The following is a 21,661-nucleotide window of genomic DNA, read 5'->3' as shown; positions in this document are numbered from 1 at the left end:
TCTGATCACCTGGCACACTCAGGACTTTGGTGGCAAATTTTCCAGATAATTGGATGTTATTCAGATTAACGTCCCTGCAAATTTCAATTCCCTTTTTTTAAAGATGAAACCAGTGAACCAGGTTTAAAGAGAACATTGGAACCAGGGCCCCTGAGAGTCAGAAAGGAGCACGGCAAAGATTACTTGGTGACCCAGATGCTAACTCCAATAGAGGAAAACAGAGTTTTATTGCAGCTGGATAACGAGTTGGGATCACATCCCCAAGCAGATAAGCTATATCCCAAGCCCTGGAGAGCTCTTAAACACCAGACATGGTCTCCGCTGTAATTTACTGGAGTCTTCACATCTGTTGCTAAAGCAGCAGAAAATGTTTTTCAGTTAAATTCCAATCAAGCAGCACATTTTGAAAACTTCTGGCAAAAATAAACTTGCAAACACAGGAAATCTGAAATAAAAGCAGAAAATATTTGGTTAGTCAGCATCTGTGGAGAGAGAAAAACAGCTAATGACCTTTCATCAGAAATAACTATTTCCAGCAATTTATTTTTCAGATCAATGGCTAAAGACAATTAGAAACTTGTGGGATTTCATTCATTTAACAATAAAAAAAGTTGCATTTTAATCAGCCTCTTTACCTTAGGTATCTTAACTCAACTGAGGTTCATTCAGCTCTACGGACCCTTGGTTTTGATGTCAGCCGGGAGGAACTGAGGAAAGTGCTGAGAAATTTGGGACATTCAAAAGAAAAGTAAGTGTAACGATTTATTGGCTATTGTTCACCGTGACTGTCAAGCACGTTTGGCAGCAGTTTTCATTTTATTCAATGTCTATATGTCATATGATGTGTAATCCATCCTCTAAGTGGCATAGTGACACAGCTGGTACAGCTGATGTTTCACAGCTCCAGAGACCCTGCTTTAAATATTGACCTCGGGTGCTGTCTGTGTGGAGTTTGCATGTTCTCCCTGTGACCCCACTGTTCCCACTTGCCCTCCCCTCCTCCCTCACTTGGTTCCATCCTCCGCCTTCCTCTCTCAGATCCCTTCATCTTCAGCCCTTGGTTGCCTCCACCTCCCAGCCTCTGTCGCTATCTCCACTCCTCCCTCCTCCGTCTGCCTATCACCCCTCCTCACCTGGATCCACCTATCGCTTGCCAGCTCTTGCTCCACCCCTTCCCTCCACCTTTTTACACCTATCTCCCCTCTCAGTCCAGACGAAGGGTCTCAGCACGAACGTTGAATGTCCATTTCCCTCCGTAGATGTTGCCTGATCTGCTGAATTCCTCCAGCATCTTGTGTGTTGGCCCTGAGACCACGTGGGTTTCCTCCGGGTGCATTGCTTTCCTCTCATATCCAAAGGCGCGTGGGTTGGTAGGCTAATTGGCCACTGAAAATTGCCCCCAGTGTGTGGGTGGATGGTGGAATTTGGGGAGAGTTGATGAGAAAGAGGAGAAAATAGAAAATGGGCTGACTGTAGGATTGGTGTAGATGGTTGATGGTTGGTGTGGACTCGATGGGCCAAAGATCCCGTTTCCGTGCTATATCTCTCTATCTCTCTGTGGCTCCACACTTTTTCTTCTTGTGTTGATGTCTGCTGGAGGTAGGCACGATGATCAGGTTCCCTCACTCATGAATTCCATTAGGATGGGAGATTCCAGAGACTGATGTTAGGTGGTGACTTGTGAAAGGGATTTGAATTGACAAGTCTAATCTCCCCTTTATAACCCAGAGATACTGGGGCCAACTATGGAGTAATAGAGTGGAGCAGCGCAGTAACGTACCCTTTGGCTCAGCAAGTCCGTGCCGACTGTTGTACCTAATGACACTATGCCCATTTGCAGTCTGTAGCCTTCTTTCCCTCGTACATTCAAGTGTCCATCTAAATGTAGTGACTGTATCTGACTGCACCACCTCCTCTGGCAGTGCGTTCCAGAAATCAACCACTTTCTGTGTTTAAAAAAAAACTTTCCCTTCTGATTCCCTCTAAACCCCCTCTCTCTCGCCATAACCTATGCCCTCTTTTTTCGGACATTCCACTGTGGGGAAAACAATTCTGACTACTTACCCCTTCTATGCCTCTCATGATCTTATGTACTTCCATCAGGTCACTCAGCCCCTTTCATTCCAGGGAAAACAAACCCAGCCTATATAGGTTCTCCTTAACTCTACCTCTCTTGGTTATTCTGCTATTGTCATTTTAGGTTTTTTTGCACTACCTCAGGTTGCACTACAATCCTTGCACTATTGTATTAATTGCTGGATTTATTATTACCACTTTCTCTGTTTACTCTGTGAGCTTCATGCAAACAAGGAATTTCACTGCACCCTGGTGTATATAACAATAAACTAATCAAATGTAATCTTATAACAGATGTTCTCCTATCCAGGCAAGATCCTGGTGAATCTCCTTAGCAACCTCTGCAGCACAAACAAATCATTCCTCTGTAGTGTGGCAACCAGAATTGCACACAGTAGTTCAAGTGCAGCCTAACCAATGTTCTGTGAAGTTGTAACATGATATCCCAACTCTTATATTCAAAGCCTCAACTGATGAAGGCAAGTATTTACCACCCTACCCACCAGTGTTGCCACTTTCAGGGAACCATGGTCTTCTACCCCAAGGTCTCTCTATTCATCAACACTTAGGGCCCTACCGTTTACTGTGTATGTCGTATCTTTACTTGATTTTGCAAAATGCATCACTTTGCATTTGTCAGAATTAAATTCCATCTGCCACTGCTCTGCCCAACTCTTCAGCTGATCTCTGTCCTCTGTAGCTTTAGACAATCTTCTTCATTATCCACGATACTGCCAATTTTCATGTCACATGCAAACTTACTCATCATATCTCCTTCATTCATATCCAAGTTGGTAATATATATCACATGCACCTAAGACCCTAATACCAATCCTTGAGGTACATGGCTGGTCACAGACCTCCATTCAGAAAAGGATCCCTCCACACCACCCTCTGCCTCTTATTACCAAGCCAATTTTGGATGCAGTTTGCTGGCTTGCCTCAGATTTCATGTGCTCTAACCTTCTGGATCAACCAACCTGTGGAACCTTCTCAAAGTCCCTACTAAAGTCCATGTGGATGATGTCCACCACCCTGTCCTCAAATCTTCTCAGTTACCTCTTCAAAAATCAAGTTAATGAGATAGGAATTCCCGTGCACAAAGTCACGTTGACTCTCCCTTTTCTGCTTGTCTTTCCAAGTGTAACTAAATCCTGTCCCTTAGATTTTTTTCCACTAATTTCCCTACCACTGATGTAAGGCACACTGGCCTGTGGTTACCTCGCTTATCCCTGTTCCCCTTCTTGAATAGAGGGACATCAGCTATCCTCCAGCATATCGGTTCCTCATCTATGGCTAACGAAGATGCAAACATTTCTGTCAGGGCACCAGCAATCTACTCCCTTGCCTGGGATGGATCTACAGGCACTACAGGCATAGTAGTGTAGTAGGTAGCGTAAAATGCTTTACAGTGCCAGCGACCCAGGTTCAATTCCCGCCGCTGTCTGTAATGAGTTTGTATGTTCTCCCCATGTCTGCGTGGGTTTCCTCCGGGTGCTCCAGTTTCATCCCACATTCCAACGATGTACGGGTTAGGAAGTTGTGGGCATGCTATGTTGGCGCCGGAAGCGTGGCGATACTTGCGGGCTGCCCCCAGAACACTTTACGCAAGAGGTGCATTTCACTCTGTGTTTTGATGTACAGTACATGTGACTAATAAAGATATCTTATCTCATCTCAACAGGCCATGAGGATTTACCCACCCTTTTGCACTCCAAGACGTCTAATACTTCCTCTTTCTTAGTACTGACATGCCCCAGATTATCAGTGTACCCCACCCTGTACTCACTAGCCTCCATGTCTTTCACCTTAGTGAATACAGGTGAGAAATATTCATTTTGGACCTTACTCATGTCTCCTGACTCCACACATAAATTACCCCCATGGTCCCTAAGGGGACCTTCTCTTTGCCTCTTAATATACTTACAGAATGATTTAGGATTCTCCTTACTCTAACCTGCCAAAGGTATTTCATAGCCCCCTTTTGCCTTCCTAATTTCTTCCTTAAGTTTTCTCCTACACCCCTGATATTCTTCAAGGGACTCACTCATTTTCAGTTGCCTATACCTGTCGTATGCCTCCTTTTCTTGATCAAACTCTCAGCATGCCTCATTGACCAGGATTCCCGAATCTTGCCAGCCTTGCCTTTTACCCTTACAGGAATGAGTTGGCCCTTAACTCTTACTATATCACTTTTACTTGACTCCCACTGGTTGGACATTGTTTTATCTGCAAGCAGCTGGGTCCCAAACAATTTCCACCAGGTTCCCATCAAATGTTATTAAAATCAGCTTTTTTTCCAATTTTGGACTTTAACTTGAGGACGAGCCTTATCCATTTGCATAATTACTTTGAAATTTACAGAATTATGATCACTACTCCCAAAATGCTTGCTCATTGACACGCCACCACCGGTCCAGCTTTCGTTTCCTAAGATAATTTTGGATACAGCTCCATCTCTAGTAAGACGATCTACATATTGTCTCCAAAAACTCTTCCGGATGAACTTAACAAATTTCACCCCAGGCAACCCCCTTGCACCAAGGCAATCCCAATCAATATTGGGAGAGTTAAAATCCATGGCTATTATAACCCTTCTATTCTCGCACTTCTATCTGCTCCTCTATCTTCTGCTGACAGTTGAGGAGCTTAGTGTATAATCCTAGCAAAGTTTTCAACTCTTTTTAATTTCAAAGATCTCCCCATATGTCCTCACTGGATGATACCTCCAAGACATCCTCTCTGAGTACTACGTGATGCTCTTCCTGATCAATAATGCAACTCCCCCTGCCCTTCTACATCCCCTCTGTCACATCTGCAACTACTATACCCCAGAACATTAAGATCCAGGTCCTGGCCTTTCCTGAACCACATTTCTATAATTGCAATAAACTCATCATTTCATGTGCTGATCCATGCTCTAAGTTCATCAGTCTTACCCATGAGAGTCTTTGCATTGAAGTAAATACAGTTTTGCCTCCCAGCCCTCCCATGCTCGCTATTCTTAACTTGTCTGCTCTGCCCACTGGACTTGCTTGATTTATCCTCTACATTTGAGTCAATCTCCCCACCTGCTGCACTGCTACTCTGCATCTCACCACCACCGCACCCCCCCCCCCCCACCAAATTAGTTTGAACCCTCTCCAGTAACATGAGCAAACCTCCCTTCAAGGACGTTTATCCAGGTGCAATCTGCCCTTCTTGTACAGGTCCACCTGCCCCAGAAGCAATCTCACGTGTCCAAGTACCTAAAGCCCCTCTCCCTGCAACAACCCTTTAGCCACAGATTTACCTGTCCTATTTCTACACTCACTACGAGCATGTGGCACAAGGAGTAATCCCAAGGTCCTTCCCTCTAACTTCCTACCTATAGTCCCTATTGCCTGATGTGAGCACAGAGTATGGGGCAAATCATGGGATGTTTCTGTTTCACTGCTGTATCACCCAGGGGCATACACTTCCTGAGAAGGTAGCACTGAGATCAGTGAGTGCAAACACTTCTCAATTTGCATAGAACCATAGAACAATACAGGCCCTTCGGCCCACCAAGTTGTGCTGACCTTTAAACCTCGCTTAAGACTATCTAAACCCTTCCTCCCACATATCCCCCTATTTTAAATTCCTCCTTATGCATAGAACCATAGAACAATTTGCCGTCTCTTTGTCTTCCCACAGGAACGTGAGCTTCCATGAATTCCTTCAGATTGTGATAGAGTATCAGGGAGATGCGAGAGATGTCCTTGAGGAGATTAAACAGGGATTTGATCTTTTTGATTGTGGTGAGTAATTTTAGGCCAACTTTCAAAAATCAAGGCAGATTTTATCAGCAGATAATTGAATCATGGGTGCTGAACATGTGGGTAGAGGTAGAATTGCAAGATGAAAATAAAATAATTGTCTGTGGTGAGGGGCTGTTTTCTCAACACTGCTTGGGTTTTGACAAAAATCATGACATCTTTTGCTCAGATGCACCATTTGTATTAAAGAGAGTTTAACACCCAGAGTTGTGGAACTCAGTACTAAATGAGTCCTCTCACCCACTGTCTGTGTCGGCTCTCTGAAAGAATTTCAGATTTCCCATAGTCATTTTTATTCTTTTACAAATCCCAATCCTCTTTCATTTCCAATATTCCGCTACCACAGTTGTTTCTGACATTTTCTGATTCCCTGTATTAAAAAAAATCCCTTTGTTCTTTGTGTGACCTTAACATCACCTCAAAGTGAAAAGTAAGACCCAACAGATCATGTGCATAACTGAAGCAAACTTTCAACCATCAAAAACCCTTGTTGGTTGGAGATTTGTTTCCCTTCTTGTCTTCTCATGAATTCCTACCTGACAGTCTGTTTCTATTCTGCTTTATTTTCATCATTAAACACAGCACAATTAAAATGTTCATGAAGGAGTGCACGAAATTTCTGATGTTTCACATCACACATGCACTGGCACTGTTATGGCCTGTCCTATTTCCCAAGGACTTCGCAGTTATCACAATCATTTCTAATCTTTCCCTTGCTTCAGGCTTTGTTCCCACACTTTAAAACTGATCTATTCCTTCAAAAGCACACTCTTGACCACCTAATCTCTGCAAGAACAGATATCCTCTCTAACATGGATTTTCTAAACAAAGTTCTTCTATGAACGGGCGATTGATCCTCACTTCATCACCACTGCCTTTTAAGTCCTCCAGATGAAATAGCGTCTGATAGCTCGGACATTTCCAACAAGTCTAGATCACCAGCATTGCTTGTCCATCTTTATGCTGGGTGTACATTTATACAGCCAATTCTTTACCCTTTTACTCCTCTGTATTAACCCATCTTCTGTCAATGCATCAACTCAAGAGTAGATTTTTTTTTATGCTGCCCTCTCCAGCCATTTTGCCTTAGAACCCATAATGATTACTTAAGGTCAAAATCACTCTCCCATCTTCAGGCAGCTCTGTGTATCCCAAGAAGTTAAATCAAACATTTGTTTCTCAGATATTGTTTGGGTAATTTTCTCCAAAACCTGGAACATCTCTGTTCATCATTCTGTCACTCGAACTCAAGATCATTGCTGATTCCTCCATTTCATATACTCTACCATCCGTGGACCTTCTCATAGAGTCATAACGAGCAGGGAAACAGTGCCTTTGCTCCATCGTCTGCGCTGGCCATCAATCACCTATTTACACTAAATCTACATTAATTCCATTTTCTTTTATTCTCTCCGCATTCTTATCACCCCCCCCCCCCCACCAGACCCTACCACTCACTTGCACATTAGGGGCAACTAGGGGTAATTTATGGTGACCGATTAACCTACTGACCACATGTCTGTAGAATGTGGGAGGAAGTCTGAGCACCTGGGCAAAACACACATGGTCACAGGGATAACGTGCACACTCCACACAGACAGCATTTAAGATCAAGACTGATAGGATAAGATACCTTTATTCATCACATGTACATCAAAACACACAGTGAAATACGTCTTTTTGCATAGAGTGCTCTGGGGGAACCCGCAAGTGTCGCCACGCTTCCGGCGCCAACATAGCACGCCCACAACTTCCTGACCCATACATCTTTGGAATGTGGGAGGAAACCGGAGCACCTGGAGGAAACCCACGCAGACACAGGGAGAACGTACAAGTTCCTTACAGACAGTGGCCAGATTTGAACCGGGATCGCTGGCACTGTAATAGCGTTACGCTAACCGCTACACTACCGTGCCTGCCCTTGAACCTGGATTCCTGGCTCTGTGAGGTAGCGGTTCTACTAGCTGCACCAATGTGCCACAATTCTCCTTTGGAAAACTTCCCATTTTATTTCATTGCCTCCTTCAGCTCATCCAATTCCCCTAAATGCCTCTGTCCTTCCAGTTTCTCTAAGCCTATATCAGTAGTTCCTTTTCTGTCTGTTCTTTGATGACCTCTCCATTCTCTAAAGTGCTGGGGGAGGTCTTTTATGTAATGACGGCCAAATGAATGCAAATACTTAGCATGTAATTGGCGATCGCTCTATCCTGCCAAATCACTAAGGAAACTGACCATCCGGGACATGTCCTCTTCTCATTACTAGCATCGAGGAGGAGGTACAGGAGCCTGAAGACCCACACTCAATGATTCAGGAAAGCTTCTTCCCCTCCACCATCAGATATCTGAATGGTCCATGAACCCATGAACACTACCTCGTTATTCCTTTTTTCTGTGCTGTTTATTTCTTTTTGTGAGTTAGAGTAATTTTATGTCTTTGCACTGTACTGCTGCCTCAAAACAACAAATTTCATATCATTTAAATAAGTGATAATAAGTCTGATTCTGATTCGGATTCTCTCTTTGGATTGAATTGTTGTTCTGGTATTACCAGTTATTATCTTATCCTTGGGGTGAGATATTGCCCAGTAACTTTCTTGTTACTATGTGAGTATTTTATAAAAATAAAAATAGTTAGCTGTTGATACAGTTATTAGCTGCTGTTAAATATGATAGTTTGATACTTAATAGGAGTTGTAGTTCGCAGGGCAGCATTTTTGAGTTCTCTCAATCTTAAAGCTGCTGGCTTGTACAGGCATTTTTGTGGAGCATCTTCCTGCAGTTCTTCACCCTTGCTGCTATCCTCAGTGCGTATCTTAGAGAATGAAGTCAGGAGCTGGGCCAATTCTGCCCAGTGCACCTTACCTGCCTGAGGTGGTGGATGGTCGGCATGGACTCAGTGGGCCGAAGGGCCTGTGTCCCTGATGTATCGCGCCATGGCTGAGAGATAGCAAATTGAATGACTGCTCCCTGCTAACTTTGGGGGAATATCAATAAGTTGGTGAACTGATTTGGTGCCATGTGACATCCTTCGAGCCTCCTCACTGTATTTTGTGGTGTGAATCACCCTTTATTTTCTTCGAACTTGCCGCAGCTAAACAGTTTTGTAAGTGACAAATGTCCTGATAAATCAGATCTTTGTCCCCTCATTGTTTTTCATGGTTAGTTTTATTCAAGTGAGAAAGATCAAAAAAAGAGAAAAAAAAAGTAAGTGTAACGAACAATCTGCTGGAGGAACTCAGCAGGTTGAGCAACATCTGCGGTGGGGGGAAATAATTGTTGAAACCTTGCATCTGGAGTAGTTCCTTCCCCCCCACAGATACTGCTCAACTTGCTAAGTTCCTCTAGCAGATTGTTTGTTGCTCTGGATTTTAGCACCTGTAGTCTCTAGAAAATTAAGTGGCATTTTGTGTAAGCATGTAAATATGATTACTTGCAGACAGTGATGGGAAGATCACTTTTGACAATCTCAAAGATGCTTGCAAGTCTGCTGGTGTCTTCTTCTCACACGAAGATTTACGGGAGATGATCAAAGAAGTGGACACTAATGGTGATGGTACAGTGGACATGGAAGAGTTTACTGATCTCATGCTGCAAACAAACTTGTTCTGATTGATCAACTTCCCCGGAACATTTTCAATCTGTCGGCACCTTCATTCCAAACCATATTTAACCAACATCTCAGTTTCTGGTCCAGTCTGAATCCACAGTATGAGTATTTTTTTAATATGAAGCATCAAGACAGACCTGACTAAGCCATTTTCTTTTGGATGCCATTTTAAAACATAATTTGATAATTCTTTTTTATTTGGTATTGGTTTATTATTGTCACATATACTGAGATACAGTGAAAAACCTAGTTTTGTAAGCCATCCACACAGAATATAGTGTTATGGTTACAGTTACAGAGAAAGTGCAGTGCAGGTAGACAATAAGGTACAAGGGCCATAATGTAGATTTTGAGGACAAGAGTTCATCTTTAACGTACAAGAGGTCCGTTCAAGAGTCTTATGACAGCAGGATAGAAGCTGTCCTTGAGCCTGGTGGTGTGTGTTTTCAAGCTTTTGTATCATCTGCCTGATAGAAAGGGGGGGAAGGGAGATTGTCTGGGTGGGAGGGGTCCTTGATTATGTTGGCTGCTTTTCCAAGGCAGGAAGAACTGTAGACAGAGTCCATGGAGGGGAGGCTGGTTTTTATGATGGACTGAGCTGTGTCCACAACTCTGCATTTTCTTGTGGTCTTGGGCAGAGCAGTTGCTTTGTGTCATTCTGGATTCAAATTCCCAGATTATTTGCCAAATCAACTGTCAGAAATCTCAGTTTACTGGGAGGTGTTCTTGAAACCTCCCAGAAAAGAGATGATGGGGATAAACTTCCTTGAGGCACCTTTTGCTCCACAGAAATAACTTCAGCAGTTACTGTATAAATGGCTAAACGAGTTTCTGCCAACCTTCCACTGCAGCAGAGCCATTGACACCTCAGGTGAATTCCAGCACACCTCAGTCATACTGCACTTTAATCCTTAATTTAGAAATCATTGCTTCTTCTGTTGATCGGTAGTTTTTTTCATGTTATTAGTATTGGTATTGGTTTTGGTTTATTATTGTCACTTGTACTGAGGTACAGTGAAAAACTTGTCTGGCATACTGATTGTACAGGTCAATTCATTACACAGTGCAGTTACATTGGGTTAGTACAGAGTGCATTGATGTAGTACAGGTAAAAACAATAACAGTACAGAGTAAAGTGTCACAGCTACAGAGAAAGTGCAGTGCAATAAGGTGCAAGGTCACAACAAGGTAGATCATGAGGTCAGAGTCCATCTCATTGTATAAGGGAACCATTCAATAGTCTTTTCACAGTGGGATAGAAGCTGTCCTTGAGCCTGATGGTATGTGCCCTCAGGCTCCTGTATCTTCTGCCTGATGGAAGAGGAGAGAAGAGAGAATGATCCTGTCTTTGATTATGCTGGCTGCTTCACCAAGACAGCGAGAGGTAAAGACAGAGTCCAAGGAGGGGAGGCTGGTTTCCGTGATGTACTGTGCTGTGTCCACAACTCTCTGCATATTGGTTTATATATAGGGTCTATCTGAGGCAAAGGGATTTTATTTTAAATAGAATTAGTGTTGCATTTTGTGGTTTCCAGTCTGACAGCTCTGGGTTATCTATACTTTAACCTTATGTCCCCTTGTAAATAATTTTCTTGGGTAAACTTATCCACTTTGTTTTGGTTTCATCACACTGTATCAACTGTCCTCTCCTTGCGTCAGTACCCTGCTGTAACCAAAGCCAACTCGTCCATTTGTAAACCCTCTTCATGGGTGTGTAAGACACCTCGGAGGCACCTACGGGGTCTACGTCTCAGAAGGCACTAAAGGGCTCTGCACTCAACACTTTATCCACCTGGGCTTTACACTTCTGCAAAGGTGGCCCCCACATCTGTGATGTCATCAAAGCTCAGGTACCAGTCGGACAGATTGCTGCACTGCCCTCGCAGTGAAAGGTCACCCTCACTCTCAACTTCCTACCCTCATGTATATTCAGCTGATCAATGCCTTCTATTACGTTTTGCCATTGACTATGGCATTACCTTAACATGCTTTACTCCACAAGACTGCACTCCATCTACTTCTTCCCCCACAGATGCTGCTTGACCTGCTGAGTTCCTCCAGCAGATTCTCCATCAGCTCAGGGAAGGCAGACGGGTCCTGGGCCTTTGTTGCCACCTCAGCCTTCCCCAAAAGTGCTGCCACACCTCACACCATGTGGCCAATAACACCCTATCCCCAACACAAATACAAATGGAAACACATTCACTCAGCATCAAAACATCAGAGGTCCCTCACAATGGTCAATTCCACCAACATTTTTAGCTCCCATGATGCATTCATTCTTAATCAGTCACAGCTTTACAGGGCCCACACTGTCTTAAAGGTTGGGTCTTGGGATAAGAACTATCCCTCTCTCAAATGGCTGCTCACTCTATAGTTCTCAATACTCCAGATAAACACAATCGCAACCATGCTACCACTGGCATCAAAACAGGACTGATCAAAATGAGATTTCTTTTGTCAGCACCACCGCATTTGGCAGCCAGGCTCTCATTCTACGTACTGTTCTGCTGCCCAGTGAGGATGGCCCAGCTCCTGCTGACCAATGCCAATCAACCGGAGGTCCAATGAGAAGCAGCAGGATGAAGACAAAAGCCAGAACAACAACAAGGAACTACATGGAAGCAAGATGACTATGGAACGAGCTGCCAGAGAAAGTGGTTGAGGCAGATACAGTAACAACATCTAAAAGACATTTGGATAAGTACATGGATAGGAGGGGTTTAGAGGGATATGGGCCACATGCAGGCAAATGGGACCAGCACTATGGTCAGCATGGATGAGTTGGGTTGAAGGGTGTGTGTCTGTGTTGTGACTCCAAGAAGGTTGGGAGCCACTCAGTCCACTCCATAATCACTTTCCCTTCTGCATCCGACCCTGGACAGAGTCACGTAACCCCATTACATTGATCAGTTCTGTAGACTCAGTGACATTTGCAGGGTCAGTTAAACCACCCTACATGCTGCAGCTAATGACTTCCAGGTACCTGCTTCCCTTACAATGAAGACTAGACTTTGTCTTGAATAAACAGTAAGCAGAAGCTCCTATTTTCTAGTTTCACCCAGGCATTGCAACAAAGACATGCTCAGAAAAAAAATTTATTGAATAAGTTGAGTTGTCATTACCCTGAAGCCTTAGAAAAAGATGTTTTTCCTCATTGTACACACACTACCTTCACTTTTCAAGCTTCACACTACTGCACCTTGAGTTAATCTCAGGGGCTGAAACTTCATTGTTAGAAGCTCTTATCATTAACAAATCTTACAGATCCTCAAGTAGCCAACTCAAGAACACTTGTAGTCAAGTACGCTGGTGGATATTTAGGATCAAAACAATATGAAGAATTAGGGCTGTCAATAAGGTCAGAAAGGCACTTAATTTCATACTGATTCAACTCAGGTATCAGCTGCTAAAAGGCATTGTTTTACTTGGACAAAGTACATTTTGCCTTATGTTCTCATTTGAAATTGCAGCCAAGTCCCTTTGACATATTGATCTCTACAATTACAGATCTGATGTTCTGAGTTTGCCACTCACAGATCCTACTGCTCCACAAAGCTGATACAAATGCAGCACAACATTGAAGCTTTGCAATGATGTGCTTCAAGCAGCGATCTTTCTCTCTCCTCCTGAGATCCTTCTCCCAGTAATGAGTTTTGAATTACCAACATTTCTCAAAACAGCAAGACATGCAGGATGGATCACCAGATGGTTTGAATCTTGCAGTTTCTTTGCAAAATTGAGATTATCCTCACATTTCCAAAGCTTTTGCAGATTACTGGTTCCAGGCTGGTTACTGGGAGAAAAGCTGACTGCTTCCTAATAAGTACATTGATGTACTGCAGAGCAGTAAGCTGCCGTCCTTCGGAATCAGCTTGCTGCTAGTTCAAGGTTAGCAAAGCAGAGCTCTGGCGGACTGAGAGTCTGCTTCTATTGCCTGGTACAGAAGAGCAAAGACTTTCCAAAGTTCTCCTGACAATGCAGCAGAATCTGAGAATGTGGACATGTAAACTCCATACTCTTATACAGCTCTTGGAGATAGTGACAACAGGAAAGGACGTTAGGGGATAAGATAGAAAGAAAAAGTGACAGAAGGGAAGACAGAGTAAAAGCTGGAAAGGATGACAGAGAGGAGAGGTGAAGCACCTTGTAGGCCTTTGTGTCTGTGTGGAGATTGCACATTCTTCCTGTGACCATGTGGGCTTCCTCTCAAATCCCAAAGACGTAAGGGTTGGTAGATTAATTGGCCGCTGTAGACAGCCCCTAATGTGCAGGTGAGTGGTAGAATCTGGGAGAAGTTGACAGGGAATGTGGGGAGAATAAAAATGAGGTTAGTGTTAGATGGGTGCTTGCTGGCCAGAGTGGACTCAGTGAGCTGAAGGACTTGGTTCTATATTGTGTGACTCTCTCGCTGAGAAGGACTAAAAGAAAAGCAAAAGATAAAAAGTGGACAAACACAACTGAAAAGAGAAGTGACGGAAAGAAAGATAAACACAGAAGTATGGAGTAGGGAACAAGAAAAGGCAGAAAAATAGAAAAAGGCAGAATGAAAGAAAGAGAGGAATAAAAAACAAGCAAAGTTAGAAAGGAAGATATAAAGAAAAAAGGCATGAAGGGAATAAATAGATCAGTAAAGGACAAAACAAACAAAAGATAACAACCAGAAAGAAAGATGCAAGGGCAGAAAGCCAAACAGAAATTCAGAAAGACAAAGGAAAGAAAGAACAAAACACAGCAAGATGCAATGAGGGAGACGAAGAGAAAGAGACAGAATAGCAGAAAAAAACAGAAAGGAATAAGAACGGAAAGATGGAGAATGACAGGGGGAGACTGAAGTGAGGATGGAAAGGCAGAAAGGAGAGAAAGACAGACACACCATCTTCCACATCCCTTTCCAGACCTCTTTCTGCACTCGGCCACAGATCAATTCCTTGAGAGAAATTACTTGAAAGACTGAGAATGATGTTTGTTGATGGCACTCCCACCAACGTTAATGCACTTCACTAGCAGCTTCACAGCGAGCTAAGCAGCCACATCTTACATGGAGAAAAGGTGTTCTAATTCATGGAGTCCCTCCATTTGAAGAGAAGCAGTTTGGAAACCCTCATGTGACAAATTGAATCACTTGATGTAACTTCCTGCATTGACTGTGAGATTTAATGACAGTGCTACCTTCTCAGTTAGTCACAACCAAAGATGTTGGAGAGTCTGACACAAAATTGAACAGAGTAACATCTATCATTGAGATAGTATTGCAACCTATGCAGTAGGAAGGATACAAGAAATCGTTGTAAAATTGAGCACCTGATGGAAGTTACTTTAGATATTGAGAGTCAGCTTTACCAATAGCTGGTAGACTGCTTCTTGCTACTTTAACAATGCTTTAAGCATGGATAAGTGTTACATAGAGATAAAATGTTTTTACATGAACAGTGTTGCTCTTATAGAGTCATAGCGAGATGCAGCACAGAAACAGGCTCTTCGACCTCAGAAGGACTTGCCAACCATCAACCACAACACCACACTAATCCCATTTCATTTGCCCCATGTTCCTATCTGCTTCCCACCACCACGCCCTCCCCCGATTTACCCAGTCACCTGCACACTGGGGGCAATTAAGAGCAGCCAATTAACCTACCAGCTTCAAGTCTTTGGTATGTGGAGGAGACTGGAGCACCCAGAGGAAGTCCTTGCAGTCACAGGGAGAATATGCAAACTCTGCACAGGCAGCACCTGAAGTCAGGATCAAACCTGGGTTGCTGGAACTCCACCTGGTGAACCACTATGCTGCCCCATAATCAAAAAATAGAATAATTGGATGGAAGTCCTTTGGACAATACCAAATAAAATAGAGACCTTCATACCAGATTTGTAATAAATAGAACTTAGTCATTCATTGAGCTAAACTGCTGCAGCCTGTTGAGAAATGAGCCAGAGACTGGAGTTGTAGATGTAACAGATCTTTATTTGACATAAGAGGACACACAGGGAGAAACCTGGTGTTGGAATCTCTTGCTTGAATCTCTCTGAACACAAAGTACATCGAGGTTTTTATACTCCTAACAACAAAAATAACAGCAGACAATGAAGTACAATTTCAATTGTTACAATTGCATCATTTGTTTCAATATTTTGGCCGGAGACAAATGGCACGAGAGAACTTCACTTACATCTGAACTGAGAAGTGAATGTTCAGATACCTTTGTTGGGACAAAGCAGTTCATATCGATGGTCTGAAAGTTTTTGAGGTCAATCCACCCCTGCCCCCAGACACTCAGAGTACCCTTGTGTTATCACCATGCTGTAAGGGCTGCCTTTTTGGGCATGCAAGCACCCCAGTTATTAATTGACAAAGCAAATGTGCCTATGACTCTATCTGATATGCAAGTGGCAAAATAGCCAGTCTGGAACCTTCCAGACTGGTGCAAAAATATCTTAGGTCAAGATTTCTGATACCTGGTTTGGCGTAGGCCAATTAACGCAGCCCCACTGTTTGAATGTTTGACCAATGCACACAAGAATGTCCCATGGTCACATCAGTTTCCAAACCATATCTCTTAAGCCTGCTTTTGCTGTGAGCTGGTAACCTGCTCTCTTCAGATGTGTGTTAGTTGATGCAGCTGTCTTCGTCATTTCAAGACCAATTACTGCTTGTTACATTTGAACAGTTTGAAGACTGGTTCTTGTTTGAGTTAATGGCTACTGGATCGTCCACTTTATACTTTCTGATTATGGCTGCTTCTCCCTAACATATTCAATGCAGCTTTGCTCTTTACATAAAAAGGATGGAAATCTTCTAACAGACATATTAATCACTGCACACTTTGAGAACGAGTTTTGCCGGTGGTGGTTTTGTCTCCCTTGGAACACACCAAATAAGATAGAATGCTTCGTACTCAATTCTCAATGAAACCATAAGAACCACATACTACATAGAAATGATGTGGCACCAACAATGAAATCTTGCTCTTTACTTGAAGAAAACTTGGTTAGAAGCCTTCCGATAAGACTCTGTGGACATTCTTCACACATTGAGATTCTATAGATTCCACCAGATAAGCTGGAACACTTCATACTGGACTGGCAATGAACTAAACTCAACCACAACTTTCACTGAGTGCTCTAACCAATGCAGTATTACCAGTTAACTGAAGTAGACTAGTACAAAGTAGACAAAGCGATTCACTTGTGCAAATTAGATCATACATTGACAATGAACAATTTATGAGGCCAGTATAGGATTCCTTTAGACTGCACCAAATAAAACAAAGTGGTTCAGACTAGAATTGCAATGAACTTTAATTGCTAATTTCACGTTGCGATAAAGTTCTCTAACCAATGCAGTATTGGCATTTACCTGAAAGGAAGTCCTGATGAAAGGTCTCAGCCCGAAACATCAACTGTTTATTTCCCTCCATGGATGTTGCCTGACCTGCTGAGTTTCTCCAGCACTTTTTGTGCATAGCTCCTTGCAACAATTTGATTCACTTGATGAAAATTGCTTTTTACATTGTGAATGAGTCTTGCAGATGGTATAATAATTTCCTTTGGACCCCACCAAATAAGATAGGGTGCTTCATACCGAGTTTGCAATCCATATCTTGCGTCAAATGATGTTCTAACCAATCCTGTACTGGAAGAGATGTAGATTCAAATCAAATTCAAATTCAAAGTGAAAATCAAATTCAAAGTGATAGGCTAAAGGTACAGGAGAGGTGTGAAGAAAAACTTTTAATGCAGAGTGATTATCATCTATGCAACCTGTACGTGGTGGAAACAGAATCCATCAGGACCTTCAAAAAGGTATCTGATAGCCGTGAGGTAAAGGGAATAGACTGGCAGGAATGCTCTTTGAGGAGCCAACGTGAACATTACATGCATTGACGTTTCTGATTTTATCTGTGCCACAGACCAGTGTATCTTCCTTGAGGTTCAATGCTGAGGATCAACTGCAATCCCAGAATTCAATGATAATTTCAAGGCATTCATTATCTTGAAAGGTCCATTAAAATGAAAATCATTTTTCTGTACAATTGAATCATAACTTTGTCCCTTTGCTATTTGACCACCTTGAGGTAAGCCCTATTGTTTTTCCTTTGCACATACACTAAAGGATTCATGGATGCCTGAATCAGCCTGCTCAACAACACTACCGAGTCTTTAACTTTGCAGAACACTATGTTTTTCAATCTTCATGCCTCTTCACCACTGAACTCTCATTTTCCGCAATTTTGTCCAATCCCTTAAACTGTCTGAATCCATCTGGAACTTTACTCTCCTTTTCCATATATTGTTTTGACAAGAAGACGTTCGGCCCATTGAGTCTAGACTGACTCTCAGAGCAATCCCATTCCCCTAGAATTTTCCCTGCAACCTATTTTTCTCACATTCCAATCAGCTCTACACCCTACACTGGGGACAAGTTACAGTGGCTCATTAACCTGACGATCATCCCGTCTTTGGGATGTGGGAGGAAACTGGAGAACCAAAGAGGAATTCCATGTGGTCACAAGGAGAACAGGCAAATTCCACAGAGACAGCACTGGAGGTCAGGAATGAACCAAGGCCACTGGAGCTGTGAGGCAGCAGCCCTGCTAGTTGCACCACTGTTCTGTCCCATTGGACTCCCACTGATCTTTGCACCATTGTATGTATTTTGTCTTAGTCTGATATCATCCATAACTTCCTTAGTTAGCCACTGTACTGCTGCTGCAAAACAACACATTTCATGTCACTGAAGTCAGTGATGTTAAATCTGATTCTGATTTACTTTCTCATAAGGTCTTTAGTTCTTATTGGAATACCTTTGTTGAAAATTATGAAATCTGTTAAATATCTGCCACTGTTTATCTAATACCTCACCTGTTAATCTATTTTCCCAATCCAATTCAGCCAACACTGGCTTCATTCCTTTGTAGTTACCCTTACTTAGTCATACAACAATGATTTTGTACCCAAGTTTCTCACTCTCAGACTGAATGTGAAATTCTATCACGTTATGATCACTTTTTCCCAGAGGATACTTCGAGACCAATAGGTTATTTTAACTCATTATAATGGCCAAATCTAAAATGGCTCAATAATAGTTCCACAATGCACAGTTCCATGAAACAAAACTGAGTAGTCTATAAATTTATCCCCAAATATATCTTTGAATTGAAGAACATAGGAGCAGGAGGGGGGCCGCTACACCCCTCAAGCCTGCCCCACCATTCAATATGACCACGGCTGATCTCTGTCGGATTCAACTCCTCCTCAGTGCCAGTTCCCCATCACCCTTACTTCCTCGATCTTTCAAATAACTTATCTATCTCCACCTTCAATATATTTCACGATCTGGCCTCTACCACCCTCGGGGACAGAGAATTCTACAGATTTACCACCCTCTGCAGGAAGACATTTCTGTGCACCTCAGTTTTAAATGACCAGCCCCTCACTTTGTAACCCCTTGTTTGTGACTTTCCCTCTGGTAAAAAACATTTCAAAACATGCCTTGCCAGGCTCCCTTATATGTTTGAATAAGGTTACCAATCATTCTTTTAAACTTAAAGGAATACAGTCCCAAACTATCTGGCTTCCCTTGGTAGGACAACCCTCTCATCCCAGGGATTAGCTGGGTGAATCTCCTTTGGACTGTTTCCAATGCTCTTGTAATGATTTTTAGATAAAGGGACCAAAACTGTGCACAGTGTCCCAAGTGTGGCTTCACCAACACGCTGTACAACTGTAAACCTCCCTATTTTTAAACTCTCCAACCCCTTCTCACAAAGGCCATGTTTGCCTTCTTAACTATTTGTTATTACGTGCACAGCACGGAAACAGGCCCTTCGGCCCAACTCGTCCATGTCGACCATCTAAGCTAGTCCCATTTGCCCACATTTGGCCCATATCCCTCTAAACCTTTCCTATCCATGTACCTGTCCAAATGTCTTTTAAATGTTGTTATTGTACCTGCCTTAGCCACTTCCTCTGGCAGCTCGTTCCAAATACTGACCACCCTCTGTATGAAAAAACTTCTCCCTCAGGTCCCTTTCAAATCTTTCCCCTCTCACCTTAAACCTATGCCCTCTAGTTTTTGCTTCCCTTTCCCTGGGAAGCAGACTGAGTGAATTCTCCCTATCTATGTCCCTCATGATTTTATACACCTCTATAAGGTCACCCCTCAGTCTCTTACAAGCCAGTGAATAATGTCCCAGTCTGCCAAACCTCTCGCTATAGCTCAGTCCTTCATGTCTTGGCCACATCCTTGAAAATCTTTTCTGTGCTCTTTCCAGCTTAATAACATCTTTCCTGTAGCAAGGCGACCAAATCTGAACACACTACTCCAAGTGCAGCCTCACCAGCATCCTGTACAACTGCACCATGACCTCCCAACTCCTGTACTCAGTGCCCTGACAGTTGAAGGCCAGCGTGCCAAATGCCACCTTCACCACCCTGTCTACCTGTGATGCCACTTCATAGCAGAGCCAAAAGAAAAATGATGTCACTGTTGGAGAAAGCTCTGGCGCGGCCATGTCCAAAGGGAGGTTGTGCAATTGGTATGTAATGAGTCAGAGTCATCAAGTACAGAGAAACAGGCCCTTCGGCCCTCCATGTTGATGTCACGCCATCGAATGCACATCTATACTAATCCAATTTGGTATTGGTATTGGTTTATTATTGTCACTTGTACCAAGGTACAGTGAAAAACTTGTCTTGCATACCGATTGTACAGGTCAATTCATTACACAGCGTAGTTACATTGAGTCCATACAGAGTGCATTGAGGTAGTACAGGTAAAAACAATAACAGTACAGAGTAAAGTGTCACAGCTACAGAGAAAGTGCAGTGCAATAAGGTGCAAGGTCACAACAAGGTAGATCATGAGGTCAAGAGTCCATCTCATCGTATAAGGGAACCATTCAATAGTCTTATCACAGTGGGATAGAAGCTGTCCTTAAAGCCTGGTGATACATGCCCTCAGGCTCCTGTATCTTCTACCTGATGGAAGAGGAGAGAAGAGAGAATGACCTGGGTGGGTGGGGTCTCTGATTATGCCATTTACCAGTGCTCAGGTGGTTTGGAGAAGCAGTAGGAGTTGGAGTCCCTGTCACCAGCACATGCGATGGTTGTAGTACGATGGTACAGAGTGGTAGGGTATGGAGGGATGGTGGTAGTGAGTGTGGCTGAACAACTGGAATAAAGTGGTCAAGGACCGGATGGTGGGCGATTCTTAAGGCAACAGTTCAAAGGTAGGGAACCGTTTCTGGAGATGATGTCAATGCAAGGGCAGTCTCATGGAGCTGAATAATCAATGTCACAAACTGCAACCAGAAGCCAGCTTCAGCTCAGTGCTCACTTTGTTTCCAGCTGGTTAGGGCCATCTGAAATTAGTCAGATGCAGGCCCTTCAGCCCACAGGATCTGTACTAGCCATCAACTATCCATCCACCTTATTCCCATTTTCTTCTCTCCAGTTTCTCCTAAGCTGCCCCGGATTCAACCCCTCACCTACGCACTAGTGGCAAATTACAGTGGCTAACTAACCCTCCAACCTGCATGTCTTTGGGATGGGGCAGGAAACTGGAGCACCCGGAGGAAACCCTCGCGGTCGCAGGGAGAACACAAAAACTCCACGCAGGCAGCACCGGAGGTCGGGATTGGGAGAAGAGCAAGGAAAGGAGGTGACTGATTGGTGGAGACTGAGGGTGTTGAAACTGAAGGCGACGAGAGAGTTTAGCAGGTCAATCAGTGGGACACAGTGAAAGGTGGAAGAGGGAGCTCGGAATTTGATCTTCAATCACTGATTGAAGGGGAGTTAGCCAGTATGACGAGGTGGGCAAGAGCCGGCAAGCGATAGGTGGATCCACGTGAGGAGGGGTTGATTGGCGGATGGAGTCATGTGGGGGCGGGAAGGAGATAGCGACCCAGGCTGGGAGGTGAGAGGTGGAGGGCTGCAGATGGTGGAATCTGATTGGTGGAGCATGGAACCAAGTATCGGAGATGGGGGGGGGGGGGGAGACCCAGTGGGAGGAGTGTGTGGGTGACGGGCAGATGGAGTGGGTAGGGGGGTAGGGGAGGGGAAAGAGTCTGGGTGATGGGGCACTGGGGGTGGGGGGCAGTTGTGGACAGAACGGGGTGCGTGTGAGGACCTCTTTCAATCTTTTTATTAATTTTCAAATTAATGCAGATTAATATCTATA

At 43.5% G+C, this 21,661-nt stretch overlaps 1 protein-coding gene across 3 annotated transcripts in view; it reads left to right on the top strand.

Moving 5' to 3' along the window:
* LOC127583448 (uncharacterized) overlaps positions 1 to 9,630 on the top strand; it is a 37,354-nt gene extending 27,724 nt beyond the window's left edge. For all 3 annotated transcript variants that reach the window (XR_007958257.1, XR_007958256.1, XM_052039465.1), the window contains exons 3-5: positions 641 to 748; positions 5,752 to 5,855; positions 9,310 to 9,630. Coding sequence is in view for 1 of the 3 variants with exons in the window: in XM_052039465.1 (XP_051895425.1) it covers positions 641 to 748; positions 5,752 to 5,855; positions 9,310 to 9,482 (385 nt within the window). In the remaining 2 variants the exon portion in view is untranslated. The remainder of the gene's footprint in view (positions 1 to 640; positions 749 to 5,751; positions 5,856 to 9,309) is intronic.
* Positions 9,631 to 21,661: the final 12,031 nt, after the last annotated feature.

This window comes from Pristis pectinata, chromosome 26 (assembly GCF_009764475.1).
Source record: "Pristis pectinata isolate sPriPec2 chromosome 26, sPriPec2.1.pri, whole genome shotgun sequence".
Lineage (NCBI taxonomy): Eukaryota > Metazoa > Chordata > Chondrichthyes > Rhinopristiformes > Pristidae > Pristis > Pristis pectinata.
Note: the sequence above shows the minus strand (reverse complement) of the source record. Positions and strands in the feature narration are given on the sequence as shown.